Genomic DNA, 18883 nt, shown 5'->3' with positions numbered 1-18883 from the left:
GTTTCGACTTGTATTTTGGTGGTGGAGCAGCATTTGCGCCTAGCGTCATGTCGATTACTGCTAGGGCTAACTGTGCCCCTACAACAGCTTACTTGCCCCTTTGTTAACTTGGCGTTCTTGCTTCGTTAAAACGTTGTTCTGGGTTAATTGATCTTCACTCACCTTTCGGGACGGCTTCCTGTTTCTCCTCCAGGTATTTCGTCCGCATGACATTCTGCAACCGTTGTAATATAAATGATTACCAAATGGACACGATATACTGCGTGATATAATATCATAAACATGAAATATCATTTCCTTTGGACCCTATTTGCACCTAACAGTTTCTCGCTTGTTTAGGTCGGCATTCGGTAATTTCAAATCCAACCATTTCGTCTTTTGCTTTGAGTTTTTTTTTAATTAACAGTAGTATGACTCACAATTCCAATAAGTACACACTTTCTGTTCCCAATAATCCATAATATAAATTGATGGAGGTTTGCCCTCCAGTGCGTCTTCAAAACACCGCCACGACGGCAGGCAGATCGCTCGGAAATTGAACGCCACCATAACCTCACCGAAGTCCTGTTTGGTACTCCGCGCGCCAGTGGAGACCGACCACCTCAACCGTCTTTTCTTCAGTAAAATTAATATATTTCTTTGAACTATTCACTGACCAAAACTGATTATGCATAAATATTAAATGATGATTTGATTAGCTGGAGCTGCTTGTGTCCGCCTCGTTCCAGAGATGGTCTTCATATGCCCATTCACTTTACCTCCAAAGGAAACTGGAAGACCACTGCGACCTTATTTTCTTGCTATTCTTATTTTGTAGGTAATTGCTGGTTCCATACTGAGGCCAATGAAGTATGCAGTATTTCTAACATTGTCGAAACGAATTCTGTCGTGAGGCTTTGAGAGAATAGAATCACAACGAGGGCAATGCTCTATAATAAACTTAATGCATTGAGGAACAAACTAAAAACGTTTAAAAGAGCCGGCGTATTGTGGGGCAACCTTGGCTGATATCTGAATAATCCAACGGGAAAGAAGCGAACGACATAAGACTGACATCAACAATGAACTTCTGAAGCAGAAAGCACGTTATCAGAAGAGAAGATGACAAAGCTGAAACCAAAAAGAAGGAGCGACATGAGACACAGTGATAGAACGATGCACAAAAATGGCATATCTACCAAGAGCTCAACTTGTCCACGAGGCTGCGCGCAATAACAACAGAGCTATGCACTAACGCTATGTGACTTCGGTAAGTGTAAGTTGCCAAAACGACGCCTTATACACAGTCTATGGCAACCGTACACGCGTGTATGTGAGATATACGGTAACGTTCGTCGCTGCTTCGCAGTCAAGTTGGGCAAGTTTCTCTTCTGAAAACGGCTTACACATTACATAAAGGAGTTTGCAAGATTGGAACTGCCTCTGAAGCTAAGGAAGCCCAGCAAGAGTAACCAAATGAAGACGTCACCCAGTCACAAGAATGGAATTGCAGCGCTGGCGATTGTTTCTGACGTCGTCTGCTTCGTCTTCGCATACTAAGTGAGAATTGAACGGTAAATACGCCGACCTTCGCCTACTAGTGTGAGCTCTAAGTCGACCATGTCACGTTGAACACATGTTAGGCTCCTGGCTGTACGAGAACGTCCGACGCTGAACAGACACAACACTGCACAAGCCGATCACAGATTCCTGCGTCCAGCAGACGCCGTTCCTCCCGCACCGGTCGGTTGCCAAGAGCCGTCCAGCCACTCTCTGACTGGATTTGTTCTTGCCAAAGGCCGCCACTGATTGGCCTAGTTCAAGTGACGTTTTCTCCTATTTCCAGAGTGGTAATGCCGGAATATTCTCAATATATGCCTGCTCTTCCTATGTGTTACATCAAACCTGCACAGGAACAACTTCAGTAACCCGCGTCGGATTTTTCGGCGTTATTGAAGTGGCGAACGTGAAGTAAAGAGGCACTATCGTCTCGGAATCTACAGCGACGGATGTAACAGTCGCTTTAAGCGATTTCCAGTGGGTGCTTTCCCGGGCACCACAGAGACTCTACCCCCTGTGCCCCCAGAGACGTCTGTAATAAACTGGGTGTTTCTGGCCATTAATGAGACCTGTCTATACCTGTAGCTCAGCACAGTTTTTGGCTATCTGCCCATCAGGAGCTGAAATACGGTTCCCTATTATTACTTGCATCCTAAACTATATTTCACGTGTATTTACTGAGCACCACCACAGACGGGAAACTGAAGTGGATTAGATTGGAACGGATATTCTCTAGCGACTTGCCAACCAATGAGGCTCCGATTTTGTGGCCAGTTTTATGGACGCTACCTGGATTTAGAGGGTTAGATAGGTGGGATGCAGAACAGCAGAACTGATCGGCTGCTGGACCCGCTTCATGGAACATACAGGGTGTTTCAACTAAGAGTGAAGCTCTATTTATTATAGAAATGTACTTGAGATAAAGATTAGAAAGCTCTGCGTCATACTTGTGAAAGTTTTTGCCGCCTAGACAGGTGGTTTCCATCAATGTAATTAGCTTAATTAAACTAAAAAATCTCAAGGAAACTTTTTTGCGCTAATTAGAAATCTCTGGCCACAACAGCCAATTTCAGTCACAATTGCATTGTCTTTCACGATCTTTCCATAAAATTTTGACACCCGATAACACGTAAAAACTGCCCGAAACAAAACCGTCGCTCGTCAAGGGGCCTCGTCCGGAGAAATTACCCTGAAGCCAGGTCCAACCCGTTATGCTTTATTACTGGGAAGTAAAACCCGAGACAAGGACAGCAGACAAATGCTCTCCTTGCCTTGGGTCTTACGCACCACGAGCTTGTCATCGCAATTCGCTTGTGTCGATCATGCTTTATGACTTCGCTGATTATCAGTTACTCATGGCTGCGAAGAGATAAGCTTGTGACGGCAAAATAAGTGATTTCATCCGGTCCCCGCCCTCCCTTTTTTCTTCTGTTTTCTCGTGCTGTTTCCATGCGCAGTGCGAGTGTCTTCGGGCAGAGACGGTAGTCCCGGCGCCACGAAATCCGAAAGCGCGCTTGCAGAGATGGCAAGTTTTCGGGTGTCGAATTTTTGTGGAAAGATTGCGAAAGATCCTGTAATTGTGACTGAAATGGGGTGTTGTGGCCATGGGCTTTCTAATTAGAGCACAAAGAGTTGCCTTTCCTTGAGAAATTTTTTTTTGCTTCAATTAAGCTACTTGACAAGTTAATGAGGTGCACTGATGGAAACCACCTGCTCGTGTGGCAAAAACCTTCACAGGTATGACGCAGGAAGTTTCTAATTTTGATCTCAAGTACATTCTATAATAATTAAGGGTCACTCTTAAGTGAAACACCATGTATAGTCGGTGTTATGTTATAATTATGAAACATAACAGAGACCATGAACGGGAAATGATGTGCATACCGATAAAAGTCTGCCATACAATGCAAGCTTTTAGGCATACGCAGGGTTATTCTTCCTATTTCCTACCGATCTTTGTCTATACTAGGCCTTACAGAACACACTTTTTTTTTTCACGTAAATATCGATGGTTAAGCGTAGTTTGAAGGCAAATTACAAGATAACTACAAGATCATATGCACTTACGGATAAAAATATATGTGATTTATGAAACAATGTTGTCACAAAATTCTCACTTCGCCGTTCGAAGCTACGGCGACATTTTTGGGGAAAATTCTGGAGTCATGGTGGTCTCCATGAAAAAAAGAAGCGAAGGAAAAACGCTAAAGTTTGATTGATAGGTCGCGACACTTTTTAGGCCTCTCTTAGTGGGAAAGTTTCCTTTTAATATACGACAATGGGGGCCCCATTTAACAGAGCTTTCAGACATCCCCCGAGAACTGCACCATCACGCTCTCTATCCCGTCAACATGGCAAAGGGTCGTCAAGTTGGAACTGCGAGTTCACTTGCAATTGACGATGATGTGTTTCACGATTATTTCAGGCATCGGAGCAGGAGGTACGTGTGCTTTCATGACACAGCACGAATAAGACGTCTTTACCAAAGATGAGTTAGTAAAGCACAGTAAATTATACGTCTTATACCTTGACGGACGTAGGGGATCCGTCATATTGTTCGCTAAACCTTTTCGGGAGGCACCGGCACAACTTATGAGGACACATCAGGAACGTTCGTGTTAGTAGCTGTGCCACGCTTCACCCATGACATCTGACGATTACTAACCGGCGACATCTGATGATTGGGGAAATACATGTATGATAGTTGCTGCGGCGTTTCGAAATTTCGAAGCGACCATGTCGATACCGCCACAAAGAACTGTTCATGTGGCAAACTCTTGTCATGTCATGTCTTGACATTGGCATGTAAGCCGTAACTTGCGTCATGCGCCGGAATTGCCACCGTCTTCCGCTGTTTGGGAAAGGGGCAGAGATTGCAACCTGGAGCGCGTTGCCGAAGTTCAGACGCATTCCGAAACGCCACATGGAAGACGCCAGAAGTCCGTGCCCAGGCGCCGTCCAAGCGGTTGCTCTTTGCACGACTGACGACGGCGGAAGGTACCGACCAACCAATCAAAGCGAAGATCAAGTGGCGGGTCCGTGGCGTATGAGAGCAAATGAATGGCTTGAAATGAATAGCGCGCGTGTCTCAGTGCTTACACTCTTGCCGTTCTCCGTTCGCCTCTTTCCGATCCGAAGGCTCACGTCATTGAGAGCGACGCGGTGTTGGAATCGGATGCGCATACGATTTCCACGAACTCCCTGTTTACTGACACAACCTGCACTGTTAAAAGTGAACTTCACCGCATTGCAACGGTCAAAGCTGGAAGTCGGAACCGGGAATTAGATCATGCTGTATCCTGATTTCTTGGAAATGAGAGGAGCCGCCTATCTGAGACACATTATGCATGTCCCAGGTAGGCGCCTCCTCCTGCTTTGAACAAATAGGACACAGAATGATATCATACGGCATGAGACTTGACTAGAAACGTGCTATGTGGTGAAGCTCTGTGTTAACAGTGTGTACTAAAACCCTCTCCGGAATATTAACATTAGAGAGTTTTAGCTCATCGAAAGGAGCTCACAGTAACAGTTCCGAAAAAGTCATAAGGCAATCTTATTGTTTCGTGGAAGCGAGCAATATCACGTTGCTAAGATTGGATTTAAATTATCATTTTCGTTGATTCCCTCAAATGTTATAAAACTCAATACTATTTCTGTCGTATGCCTTTCACCTATCGCGTATATGTGCTACGGTGTTTGAGCTCGTAGATGAAGATTGCGTGACGCATTTTGAAGTTTATGTATTCTGTCCCGACCAGTATAGGGGTGCTAGGCTTTGCTCCGCATTGCACGGTAAATTGTTGTTTACACCATGGCATCAATGGCCAGGGTGGCCACGTCGAAATCCTGAAAAGTCCGCAACGTGCAATGAGAAAGTAGGTAAAAGTGGCCAATTTCTCATGCATGTAGACAATTGCGTAGTCAATAGAGTGATCTGATGTCCTCAAAGGAAATCGTAATACGAATTCGAAGCTGCTGCTGAGTACTTTCGTATGACACAGCAATGTTTTAAAACAACATTCCGACGGGATCTAGCATACTCATCGCAAACACCTCGAGGGCCGTGGGCAGTTGACTTCGTGCGTGTCGATTCCAAAACGGTGGTAGCGAATTAATTCTCATTGATCACTGACCACGGGAACGAGAATTTAATGGGAGTAACTGGGAAGTTTCGTTAAATGCTCTGCAAGAGAACGCCGGATGTTGATAGCATGGCGGAATTCAATCTACGCGAGAACAAGGATACGACATACTCTAACGGACCAACGATGCGTGCCCGTGGTAGATGTGAACCGTCTGAGAGATCAGCTGGAAGGCGCGGTGCAGACGATCTCGGATACAACTGTCTGCGAAGCCAGTCAACTGCGCGCTGCGCTTTGATTGGCGTACAAAAGTACGTCACCATGATGTTTCTTTGCAACTACCACTTTCCCAGTTGCAGGGGCAGTGTTAACACATAGAACTCGTCTATTTAACATATATCAGGAGTGGGAATGTATTATAATGCAAAGTATTATAATAGTGTTACTGTAATCCTCTTGTATTATTATTAGATATATAATACGAGATTGAAAAAGATTTTGTATTCGTAATACTCAAAATGTTTATTACTGGTATTAGTGGGTTACACATAAGAGAGTGAAGAAGACAGTAAGATTACATAAGACAGTAATATTCCTTACCCTTCATGCTGACCATTGCCCCTGTATGGCTGAGCTCTTGTATGTCTCCACGCCATCACACATTATTACAGTTCCATTTCCCCATTGGCTTTACCAGTGTTATGCCTGCTGCCCTGTTCTCATCAAAGTAATCGAACTCAATTGCCTTGTGCCTCCCCTGTCATTTGTCCTTACGTGAAGAAGGCTAAAGAACAGATATAGATGGCACGAGCACTTTTGGTCTTGCAATGTTTATGCCCCTCGGCGTGCCCACATCACCCATATCACAAGACAGCCGTTGCGTGTTCTTGCTGGAAGCGGACGGCTGTATTGTGAAAGAAAAATTTGTGTGGCGGTGAAGAAAAGGGTTCCCGTGTAATCTATTTGCTCTGCGCAGGACATTTTAAACTCTGCAGGTGATACGAAAAATAAAATATATGTGCGTGAGTGTGGTTCCTTTACGCAGTAGCGGATGCAGACAATGGGTGACTTGTGATGTAAAGTAATCGAAGTCGATTACTTTTAATGCGTTGATATTGTAATCCTCGCCACCCAACAATCGCGGAATGGTCGGCGGGTCCGCACCGCGCGGCGCGCTTGCGCGGTGGGTGTAGAAGGAAGGAGACGGTGTGTGGAGAGTGCAACGTGCGACGCGGCCACGGCGATGGCAAGGGGATAAAACTCGTGAGTTCCTTTGCGGACTAACCTGAGGCGCTGCGAGCTTTTCGCGTCATCAAACGTCATGAAACGTAAAAATTTTACGTTGAAGAGGGAGTTCTCAACTCTCACCAGCCCATTGGCTCCTGCAGCCGCTCCCACGGTATGCGAGCGCTCATTGGTCGATTTGAAATTATAAACTTTCCGTGGCGCGCGTAAGCGGGTGGCGCCGTGTCGGCGGCGCCGGAGTAGCTCGCCGTAAAGTTTCGAAATATGGTGGGTGCAGCAGGGACGCACGGTGGGTGCAGCACGGACGCAAGCAAAGCATCCATGCCGGTACCGCCTTGGATGGATTTTACTGTGGTTCCATTAACATGTTGTCGATACCGACCCTGACAAACCCTGGGCCTATTGGATAGTTCTTCAAGTCAATTCAGTGATAGATAAGTGGAAGGCAGCTCCGCTTCTCTCGCTTGGTGCGACAACGATTCAAGAAGGATCAATACTGTGTTTTTCCGCCACCGACTCGATGACGGGTAAATCAGTTCCTATTCCATTCTACCCCTTAGCATAGCATAGCACAACACCTGTGGCATTTACACAGCATTTAGGCCGGTAGATTTTTTTGTTTTCACGTTTCTGATCCCTGTTCTGGTCTTTCTTGCTCAGGTATAAGCACTCAACTCATATCTGCATCAGAAAAGCACCTGCATGGCTACAGTAGAATGGATAAGCCACTCTGGGTGGTTGGAGCATCATCTTTCGGCATAACAGCTGCACAAGTTCCTTTGTGACGGATCAACCAGACGCCTAGCCAAACAGCAAACGGATATGAACATGTTCTCTCTCATGCTCGTCTGTGAATGTGTGTGCCTGTGTACTCAATATACTAAAGGGGCTGCCAGGCACACGTACACAGAGAGAAAAGAAGGGGGGACAGGTGTACCGAAGGGGGGAGCAAAGGGATGAGGGGTGACGTTTCGAGCGAAGGCTCTTCTTCAGACTAGTAGGAAGGAATGAGGGGGATATCGGGAAACATGTTGTATATATCGCCCAGCCCGCTAGGGGGCTAACACGAGAGGCAAGCGGTACACCTGTCCCCCCTTCTTTTACTCAATATACTGTTGTTCTACTGTGAAGTATTCCACGTGAGACATCAGCTATCAGTGAATACGAAGTTGCTTCGGCATATTACTCGAATTTCAGAAACAGTGTTCATGTCATGTTGGTGTCCCAAAGAATAAAGCACATTGTGTAACGGAAACAGCCAACGCTTCCGCGTTTTGTTACTTACTTCACTCTGCTACTGCTACTTATTTCACAAGCTACTCTGCTGTTGTCCAACAATAGAGCCAACGTTAGAAGTCACGTGAGTTTTTCCCAACCATAGAAATATACTACACTTTCTTCCCCTGGCGTCGGCACTACGCAGTGCAGTTGTGGGCGTCGACAGGTTCAGAAGTCCTTGCGTGGGTCTGCCTTGGGTGAAAGCTGCGCGAACGAGCGGCAGCGAAAGAAGGCTGCGAGACGGCGCGCTAAACTCAATCGGAGTGAGCTCGAATGGCTCGTTCGGCTGCAAATGCTGTCTTGAGCTAGGTTTATGTAGGGTCGTGTGAAAGGTTGTGTGCGTTTTGTGACGGCCTGTATAGCGTTGTGAAGGAGTTCGCAAATAGTTTTCAAGTTTTAATGCTAACGCTTTTGCGTCGGATCCACCGATGGATCAACCGATCATCGATGGATCATGTCATCAACCGATGGATCATGTCATTTTTCTTTTCTTTTTTTACGAACAGGGCCACTGGTGACTAAGAATTCACAAAGCACATATTGGAGACAATTTTTAGGTCTGAAGAATTCTATGTTCTTTGTTAACATATCAAGTCTCTAGGTTGATATCGACTGATCGGTTGTCGAATATTTGTGGGTTTATCAATTTTAGATATGAGTTATGAACCTGCCCATTTTTTGCCATTTCTCTCCAGTTTGAACCGCTGAAAAGGGAGGCGGAAGGTCTGATTATTCCCCACAATCCTAAACACTAACTTTTTGTCGTGGTTCGAAGTGGAATCTGAACTTGTAAAGGGCGGCTCTAAGGAAGTGTCATAGGCTACTCGAAGCAGGTATATTCTGCACTCAATGCTCATTATTTCGAATACACTCGCAATGCAACGCAGGGAGAACAGAACGTTCGCGCTATTTCGCTATATGCCCTAGTTGTGAGGCGTGTGTAATGAGGAATTTCACGTCAAAATGACGAATGGATAAGCCGTAATGACAAGATATCATCTGCCAATGGAGATGACGTATGGATTTTTTTAAAATATGTCTCGCTAGGAACCTTATTTTTTGCATTAATAGCATTGTGGAACACATAATACAAGAGATGGAGTTCAAAGTCACATAACAGTGATATTATTACCGTCCCAGCACTGTTCTAGCTTGTGTTGCGCACGCCTCTGAAATCTGATCTACACTGCTCCTCTCGCAGATGGTACAGCTTCTTGCGGTGACTTCGTAGCCGCTTTGTAAAGTTTTGTTTGTCGAGAGTTGTGTATAATTTGTGCGTTTGGTCACGTTGACTGGCCGATTCTGTTCCTGTTACCATGGATGGCGATATTACCGAAAGCTTCGGCCGCAGAATAGAGGGCCCTGCACGTACCGACATTTCCGGGCCCGACCCGGTCCGGGCGCATTGAAGAATGGCACGGCCCGGGCTGAGATCGTCATGTTCTCATTCGGGCCGGCCCGATGGCCCAGTGAATACAGTCCTGCACGGGCCGATGACTCAGCGCGTAGATCCCAGCCTACTATTTTCAACCGTGACGTACGTGTTTCTATAGCGCTTATCAAACAAATTTAAACGTAAATGGTTAAGACAAGACACAGCCGCAAATATACCAGAACTGTCAGTTTAACATCAGAACAGTACGAGACCAAATCAAATCCTGCTTGCTCGCGCTAAGCACGGACGTCGCTTTCTATCGCTCAAGCTGTAAACTAGGCTTAGTTCTGAAATATTCCTACTGCACCGTTAACGCGTTCCTTCGGTCCACCCTTGGGCCTGCGGGTTCTCCAGCCTTCCTATGAAGGGCAGGTAAGAGACTTATGGAGATCCAGAAGTCGATCCCCTGTTAGGCGTCATCCCCCTGCAAGTCCAACTTGTGCAAATCCACCTGCTGCACGTTCGCTCGGCGCAGCTTGTGCTGATTGTCAGATGGCAGAGGCAAGTTGTTCTCTTAATCCTTAGTTTTCGCACTGTGACTGGGTGGAGACCACGATCCCGTACAACCACGGGAAGATGATGAGACGGCGCAACGCTTTACGTTGGTCACATGTAGAAAGAATCGGCCAAAACGAATGCTCGTGCTGTTCAAACCCGTCGACGTCAGCCGTTCCTTCTGGAAAGTAGGCCCAAACGATGCGGCTAGAGACGTCTGGACTGCTGCGCAAGAGACAATCCCCCACCATCGCATAAACAAGGATGGCAGCTTGTGTGTTTTTGTGAAGTATGAGGGAGCTGTATCGAACCTTTTGGCGCTTGAGCTTGTAGCGGGGATTGCGGTATCTGTCTCAATCCCGTCCTCCTACGTGACGAATATGGGGAAGATCTCTGATGTCCCTCTGGACTATGACAACGCCGACCTTGCCTTATACCTGGAGCAAGAAGGCGTCATCTCTGCACGCCGGCAGTCCCTCATGTTTACCAAGAAGACGGTACCCACAGTTACATTCCTATTCGGAGCGTTATCCTAACGTTTAAGCCCACCCTGAAGCTTCCCGACAAGGTACACTTGGGATTTGGCGCACATGACGTTTACGAATACGTGGATGGCCCAGTCCAATGCTATAACTGCCAGCGTTTCGGTCATTTCGCGCGCAATTGTCGCTGGCCCACACGATGCAAGATCTGCTCAGGTTCACACACCCTTCAGGATTGTACTGCGCGGCGAGAGCCAAAGTGCTGAAACTGTGATGGACCACATGCGGCCTCACATTCTCTGTGTCCTTGGAAGCGATCGGCGATCCAGCGCTTCCAGACGGGTGTACTCCCCAGCGTAGGCATCCTGTGGTCAGCAGTAGCAACGATGCCCCGGTTGCAGCAGCGGCGTGTAAACAGCAAACGACTGCTGCGGTGCAGCGCCGCAAGAGAAAACCTACCCCAGGTCAGACTCAGCGGTCTCTGCACCGCAAACAAGAGCCTATGCTGGAGCTGGATGCTCGGACTCCTTTCCTCTCGTCGTCTACTTTGCGCGAGTCCTATGCTGCGGTCGCAGAGCGGGCCGCGGTACCCCAGATGTGTACACGTAGGAGCCGAGTGACGCCAGCCCAGCTACAACAACCAAGGCGAATGGCAACGAGTCGTGATGACAAGGCAGAGGTGCTACTTCCCTTGGTCATAACGGTTCTAAAGAGACTTTTGGCGGCTTTTCCGGGTGCTGCGGGTCTCCCAGAGGTGCAGGCCGTGCTTGCGACTGAAAGGCTGCTGACAGCGAGGCATGGAAAATCTGTATAGGTGGGCCACCCTCCTCCTATGGAATGCGCGTGGTCTGCGCACGAAGCTACCGGACCTCAAGTTGTTTCTGTTGAAATATCAGACTCCCCTTATGGCCATCAGGGAAGCCTGTGTGAAGTCGGCTACAATGTTTTTGGTCAACCTGGGGTGTCAGTGTGGAGAACAGTGCTCTGTGTGCGGCGATATTTGACTGCAACGCAGATACACCCGGTGGGGCCACTAACGTTCGACCTTGTGCATTGCAGAGTTCAGCTTGGAAGAACTACATTGTCTGTTCTGAGTACGTATGCCCCGCCGTCAATCCCGGTGACAATGCATGACTTGCGGTCGGCTCTTGGTGGATTGGGTGATCCCAGCCTGTAGTTGGGGACATAAACGCGCACCATCTTATGTGGGGAAGCCGTTATCGCGATGGCATGGCAAGGGGTGGTGCGACGTCATTGAAGATCTTGACCTCTGTGTCTTGAATGACGGGTCTCCAACATTCCTGCGTCGGGATTTCTCGACGGCCGCACAAGACGTTTCGCTCTGCTCCAGGGATGTTTTTCCACATGTCACTTGGAGTAGGGATTTGGATGGTAGAGGCAGCGACCATCTCCCCATATTCCTTTCGTATTACAGGTACGCTCCCCGTGCAGGCCACAGGATCGCTCGGTTGACCAATTGACAGTCTTTCGCGACCTGAGCAAGAAAGATGCGCAGGTGGGAATGTCAGCAGAGGAAATTACTGATCTCATTGTGCGGTGCTTAACGTCGTCCGCCACGGCTGCTAAGGTCACTGCTGGTCATGCAGGTGCGGATCCAGTAGAGGAGCTTTGGCGTGCTTATAGGAGACGGGCGGAGCGAAAGGCTCGGCAATCTGGCCAACTCATGGATGTTCAGGATGCACGTCGTGCGAACGTAATGGTACAAAAGGCCCTGAAGGCCGTGGATGTACGTAGATGGCGTCAGTTCTGTGCGTCTCTGACCCCTTTTACCAGTACTGCGAAGGTAAGGCGCGTTGCTCGAAGTCTCAGGGAGGCTTCTCCAGCGAAGAATACCCTGCGATCTCTCTCTCTCTCGATTACCAAATCAGAGAAGGAAGTCGCATGCCAATTTTGCAAGACCATAGCAGCAAGTTCCGAGGCAGCGAAATGTTCAGGCTTGCAGGAATACGTTTTGCAGCTACAGCGCGCTATTAACCAAGCTCCTCCATTATCTGACCCCGACATGGATGCAGACTTCACGTTTGCAGAGCTCAAGACGGCCCTTGCGTTTTCTTGGAAGAAGTCGTCACCTGGTCCGGACTTGGTCACCTATGCTGCGCTCCGTAACCTGAATGACACCAGCCTCTTTGAGATCTACAACAAATCATGGAGGGATCGACAAGTCTCTGCTCAGTGGGAGGAGGCCCTAGTGGTCCCCATACTGAAACCGGGAAAACAGCCCTTCGATCTGACGTCTTTTCGACATATCAGCCTTACCAGCTGCCTAGGCAAAGTCCTAGAGCGCATGGTGTTGCACAGGCTCGAGTGGTGGCTTGAGAGAAGATCTGTTTTCCCCCAGGAAATGTCAGGCTTCCGTAGGAATCGTAGTTCTATGGAGGGAGTCGGTGATGGATTTCGTCTCCGCTGTTGAGGAAGCGAAAGCCCGGAGGCAAATCGTGATGGCTGTCTTCGTGGACGTCAAGCGGGCGTATGACACCGTAAGTCACCCCGGTGTTCTTCATGCGTTGCTCCGGTCTCAAGTGCCTGGGAAAGCGCTTGCATGGCTATTCGACTTCCTGAGCCAAAGGAAAATTTTTGACAGAACAGGCGAGGGTGGCACAGAGAAGACCGCTGTACTGCAGGGTGTCCCTAAATGAAGTGTCCTAAGCCCATTATTATTAAATATTAACGAAAGGAAAGTTAGGTAGCAAGCGAGCTGGTGGTGACGATCCATAGCTTGAAAACCCGAGACGAGGTAGGGACGATAACAGACTTTGAGACCGTGTTTGTGTTTGTCTGTTATCGTCCCTACCTCGTCTCGGGTTTTCAAGTCATGGGTATTAAATATTGTCATGGTTGACCTCAAGGAATGTCTACCGAGTAGGGTAAATGTCTCCAAATATGCGGACGATGTGTGTATTTGGACTGTCGGAAAGTCCCGGCTGGCAATTCTACATCGGTTGCAAAGAGCAATGGACGCCATCAACAACTTCTTCTCGAACGCGGGGATGGATATCTCCACCGAAAAAAGCTCTGTCCTTCCTTTTACTCGAAGAGAGATGCGAAGGTTTCAACTTCGGATTGGCGACTGCCCCCTCATAGAAGTCAAGTTTAACAGGTTCCTGGGTGTTATCCTGGACCGCAACCTCTCGTGGAGAAGGCACATTGACTTCACTATCTCCAAGGCTCAGCGCTGGGGGAATGTGATTAGCCACTTTGCCGGCGTGCGCTGGGGCTGCACTGAGCGGAATCCTGAGCGGGATCCTGTGAACACGGCTGTGTTCACAGATGGTTCGTCTACGTCGGAGGGCTCCTCCGCTACCTTTGTCATACCGGAGGAGTGACTATCATGTGGGTTTCGTCTGTCACAAAGAATTTCGTCGACCTCTGCGGAGCTGTATGCCATCTTGCTATCTCTAAAGTCTGTCTTCAAATACCCTCCTCGCTCCTGGGTGATATACACTGACTCAAAATCAGCCCTGCAATGTGTAGGAAGCATGGGCATCCGCGGCTCGTTGGCCCCGGTGGTAGTTAGTATCCTGATGTCGCTCAATGTTCTCGGCGAACAGGGACACCGGGTGACCCTACAGTGGGTCCCAGGCCACACTGGCATTCAGGGTAACGAAGAGGCAGATTCGGCGACGGCTGCGGCCCACCGTATCTGCAGAGCCATGACCATTATCCTCTCCAACGGAGATAGGCGCTTCTATTTGTCTGCGTTGGTGTCACCCTTGGCCCGCCAGCAATGGCCCCATGAGATTACTCAATGGTCGCTCCTCCATGCAGTGGGCCCGTCATAATCATTTAGGATGCCAGGTGGCTTCTCTCGCAACTTTATGACACTCCTGCGGCCTCTACGACTCAACGTCCCTTCACCCTTGTGTTCCGTGTTAAGCTGGGTTACAGTAACACGGCGCTGTGCCTAGCTTGCCACACCCCAGTTACGATCATCCATATAATCGAGGACTGTGACCGGTACACGTGTGAACGCCGGGTGCTTCGACGCCAACTTAAACTCCTTGACCATAGGCCATTCAGTTTGTCCAAAGTACTTGGCCCATGGAACTCCCCTGCGCATCAGTGCCGGGCTCTTCGCTCCCTTTTTGCTTACATGCAAGCCACTGGACGCCTCGAAAAGCTCTAAACAGAACTCCGACCTGTCGTCGCTCCACTTTCACCATAATTCATCCTCTCATATTAACCACTGTGAAGTGGGGTAGGGTCCTGTGGGTACCACGCGGAAACATGCCATGTCATCATCACTTCTTCATTTATTGTTGTTGACAAATCCAGAACGCACACGGGCAAGCGCGTTCCCGTTACACTACAAGTTTTTATGGGGTAGAGGATGCTGTCGACAAACTCCTTCTTCCAGTCCTTACCCCTCTCGCGAACTTTTGCGAACGTGTTCGTGAAATACGTGACGAGTCAGAAACGATGTAAATGGCTTTGAGGATGTTACACAGGGCCGAATGATGCGCATAATGCGGTATCCCTTGCTTGTTTTTGCAAATATATGGACAGGAAGAACGCAAGCACGCGATGATATCGACTAATTGTCCTCTATTGCCTGAAATTAGCTGAGGGACCCGGTCAGTCCTGATTCTCGGAAACATGTTTGTCGTCTCGGCCCTCTGTGCTGGCGTCTTTTGTCGGTCCAAGTCGGGGACGCGGGCCCGTGCAGGACTCCAGCAGAATATGCATATGACATGCGCCCCGGCGAGGTGTATCGATACGCGTCACAGCCAAGTCGGAGCTCCCCCCGTACTGCGTTGACTGGACAAACTATTGCGGAAAGGAGCAGTTCCCGCAAATTTCCTTTCACATTTCGATGCGCTGGGGGTGACGTGCCCTTGACTTTTCGCCACGTTTCGAAGGAAGGAAAGAGGAACCTCGAAATTGGCACGTTTATACACGTTTTAATTAGAAACGGCAAAATGGGGAAATGTCGTTCCTTTTGCACTATTTTATGGATGACGGACTCTTTCATATCGCGAAGAGTGCCCGCTCAAGGTAAACAGCAACTTGTGTTCACCTGCTCTAGTGGAACAGGTTTGGAACAGAACAGTGGAACAGAACAAAACAGGGGCTTAGACCGAACACACTAGAACTTGAAGATTTCTTTTTTGAGAAAATTGTGTTAAAGGGGCTATGAACTCTAACAACCTGGCACGCCGACTGTGTCGGTAGGAATGGCGATTTTAACTTCTTGGCTGTGACACCTTTTGTGTAGATGAATCCCATAGGTACCCAACCAATGCAATCCGGTTACCTCGACTCGGTTCCAAGGTAAATTTACCCAGGTAGCGAAAGCGAGAAGAAAAACCAAATCTGACCCGGCAACACTGTCGTCTCCGTTACTCGAGCGATCCTGGGTGTTGGTAGCACAGGTACGGCCGTAAACAAAAAAAAAAATATTTACGACGCGCGCATGGGTCTTGTATAAACTAATAGTTTATTCATAATTTAAGTATAGGAAAAGCTGTTGCACCACTAGTACACATATACGAAATCATCTACCACCTGAGTACGTTTCGGTATCCTGCTCCACTGCGCATGTGTAGCAGTACGCTCGTTTGTCCGTGCATTCTTTTATCCGTGCCGTGTACCCGTGCATTCTAATGCGGAGTTCGTACACTTTTTGGATTAAACAGGAAGCGACGTTCACATTTCGAAACTGTAGGCCAAGATTAACGCGTGTGAACAGATGAGTGCTATGGATCCCGTGTTGGTGGCCCCGAGAAAAAAAAGGTTTCGTCATGCAAGACCGGCCATGATAGCGTGAGTGTTCGCGAATCAGCTGTGCACCAACAGTGCCATGTTGTTTGCAACGGACCCATTATGACCACTCGTTGAAGAAATACAAACAGCTAATCACTACGTGAACGTGTAGGTCTAGGTTAGGAATGGGCATTAAGTGAAACCTCTTGTTTATTTGTGGTTATCACGTACCGTTCGTCAAAACCTGTGATAACTCTATGTATTTCGAACTGATATGTGTCATTAAACCTGATGTGATTTATTCCTCTCTGTTTTCGTCTGGTATTGCTGTCCTGGGTGACTAGTATGGTTCGGTAAGGAAAAGGGGAAGGGTATACAACGCAAACGAAGTACGCGAATGCAAACGTGCCATGGCTAATTATGCACTACTTATTATTCATGCTGCTGACGTCATATGTGACGTCATTTATTTACAAGAGTAGTAGTCCGCGCAACGAATGGATGGCGCTAACAGTCTCTATCATGGCGCCATCTGAAGACGGATGGCCCTATGGGAGTTTCGCTACCTGTTTATATATACCTTGTCGGTTCCCCGTTCGGTCGCTCCGCCATTGTTTTTCAACATAAGCACTTATCTTCATATCATCATACTCCAGGCTTTATCGCAAAAACCGTGTGCATAAAGAAAGGTGTCCGCGTGCTTTGTGGATGAAATGCCTACTATGCACTAAATGTGTGTTGTCGTCATCGTCAGAGGCAGAAGAAAGTGAACTCCACCACATCGTAAAAAAACAAGGCGTGTCAAACCGATGACGACCACATGTGCATTGCACGGTCCAAGATTTTCTGTCCAGCATTTTAGGCTGTATTACCACTTCGCGTGATCTCGTCACATTCTCTCGCTGGTCCTACACTACTCACTGACCTAGAGCAGATGACGTTATCTGCATCTTCGCGTTCGCGTATGACTGGGTGCTACAATTCTTCAAATGACGTAACAATGGGTAGAGTATGTGAATGGCGGTACCTTTTTGTCGCCCGTATCCCGAGAAAAATGAGTTTTTTCTATTAACGCGCGCACCCGCTAGGAAGGAAGCGTATTGTAACAAGAACGTGTATATATAATTATGCGGTTTGGAAGAACAATATTACACCCGTAGCCTGAGTTGCTTTTGCGCCAATAAAATTCTTTTTTTTTTATTCCATGTCAACGCCGCGTAGAAACTGTGGCTATGAGCGGCGTAGAGATGTGGGCAGATGGAGCGAGAAGACAGCAAGAAAGAGTAGGGGACAGGGGGGATTAGTAAGCGTCCTGGGCCGACTTCAAGAGGAACTCTGCAGAATTTCGTCTGGAAAGTCTTCGGGAAACTCAGAGTCTTCATAATTTCTTGATATATTTCTCCATAATTGCTAATTTCTTTCTCTATTCTGCTTGTAATTTATCCATATTGCTTCATAATTTCAACCGCAACATAGACAACCACTCGTGGGTCAATTCCATTCATTTCTGGGCCAGCTCACAGGCCACCCAAATTGCATATTGGCTTGGGATGCTTTCTAGTTAAGCCAGGACAACGCTTCGGAACAGTAGGGACGTAGAAAAACACGGGAAATAGTTTTCAACATTTATTAAACACATCATGGCATTCTCAGAGAGATTGTAGTTCTCTCTGGGGCACTTTCAGGCACACTGGACATTTCCGCCCGCATCCATGGCGTTTTTCGCATAAGTACCATGTGGATCACCCAGGCGTTTGTCCTTCTCCATCCACGGCTCAGTCCCAGACCGCACGCGAGAATCAGCATGTCACAAGAGTATCAGTTCTCTTCCTGCACATCTTCTGGAGCGAAAAAAGAACGTTATGAGCTTCACTATTTACATCATCCATTTAAACTTACCATATTCACAGCTTCTGTAAGGGTAGGATTCGATGTCATTGCAGAGGTATCGCTTGTCGTCATATGCCATCAGACTTCTTTTGATGTTTCTGATGCCGTACACGCACTGTTTCTTTCCAACTATTGACACTTGCTCATTCGATACGCTCGTGTGGTTGAATAAGGTATCACAGTATTTCTCATGGAGGAGGTGCTTGCGTACAATATTTTTCTTTACCCCTTTAGCTCTTGCAATTTGCTTTTCTCTAGCTAGTTTGATGGAGTACATTTTAGCTTTCAAGCATATTACTTCTTCGATAGGTACACTACCAGTTTCGCTTTTGAAAGCCCCAAGTCTCCCATGATTCTTTTCACTGTACAGTGGATGATCCCGGTCCAAGGAAGACAAATCTAAGTGGTCGTCGGCGATCGCTCGTAACTGATCTTCGTAGTCCTTGCAGAATAGGCCGAGGATCAGAGAATCCGTGTCAAAGTAACAGGTAATCACTGGACAAGTGAGCTTACTCAAGAGGGTTTCGTAATAGAATGAGTACATGGTTAATTTACTCAGTTCCAAAATCGTAAATCCAATCTGGAGCGGGAAATCGCATCGCACTTTTCTTTTGCACATTTCGTACATGACACAATCTGGGGACAAAATTTCCATCCTCACGCATTCCGCCCGACTCCCGGGGCGACTCGCCATCTCCTCATCGAAGGCTACT

At 47.7% G+C, this 18883-nt stretch overlaps 1 protein-coding gene across 4 annotated transcripts in view; it reads right to left on the bottom strand.

Moving 5' to 3' along the window:
* The window catches only part of LOC135378927 (caspase-7-like), a 307214-nt gene that overhangs the window by 222526 nt on the left and 65805 nt on the right, over window positions 1-18883 (bottom strand). For all 4 annotated transcript variants that reach the window (XM_064612101.1, XM_064612102.1, XM_064612099.1 and 1 more), the window contains exon 3: window positions 163-214. In XM_064612101.1, the coding sequence (XP_064468171.1) occupies window positions 163-214 (52 nt within the window). The remainder of the gene's footprint in view (window positions 1-162; window positions 215-18883) is intronic.

This window comes from Ornithodoros turicata, chromosome 1, assembly GCF_037126465.1.
Source record: "Ornithodoros turicata isolate Travis chromosome 1, ASM3712646v1, whole genome shotgun sequence".
Classification (NCBI taxonomy): Eukaryota; Metazoa; Arthropoda; class Arachnida; order Ixodida; family Argasidae; genus Ornithodoros; species Ornithodoros turicata.
This window is presented reverse-complemented; position numbering and strand designations above follow the sequence as displayed.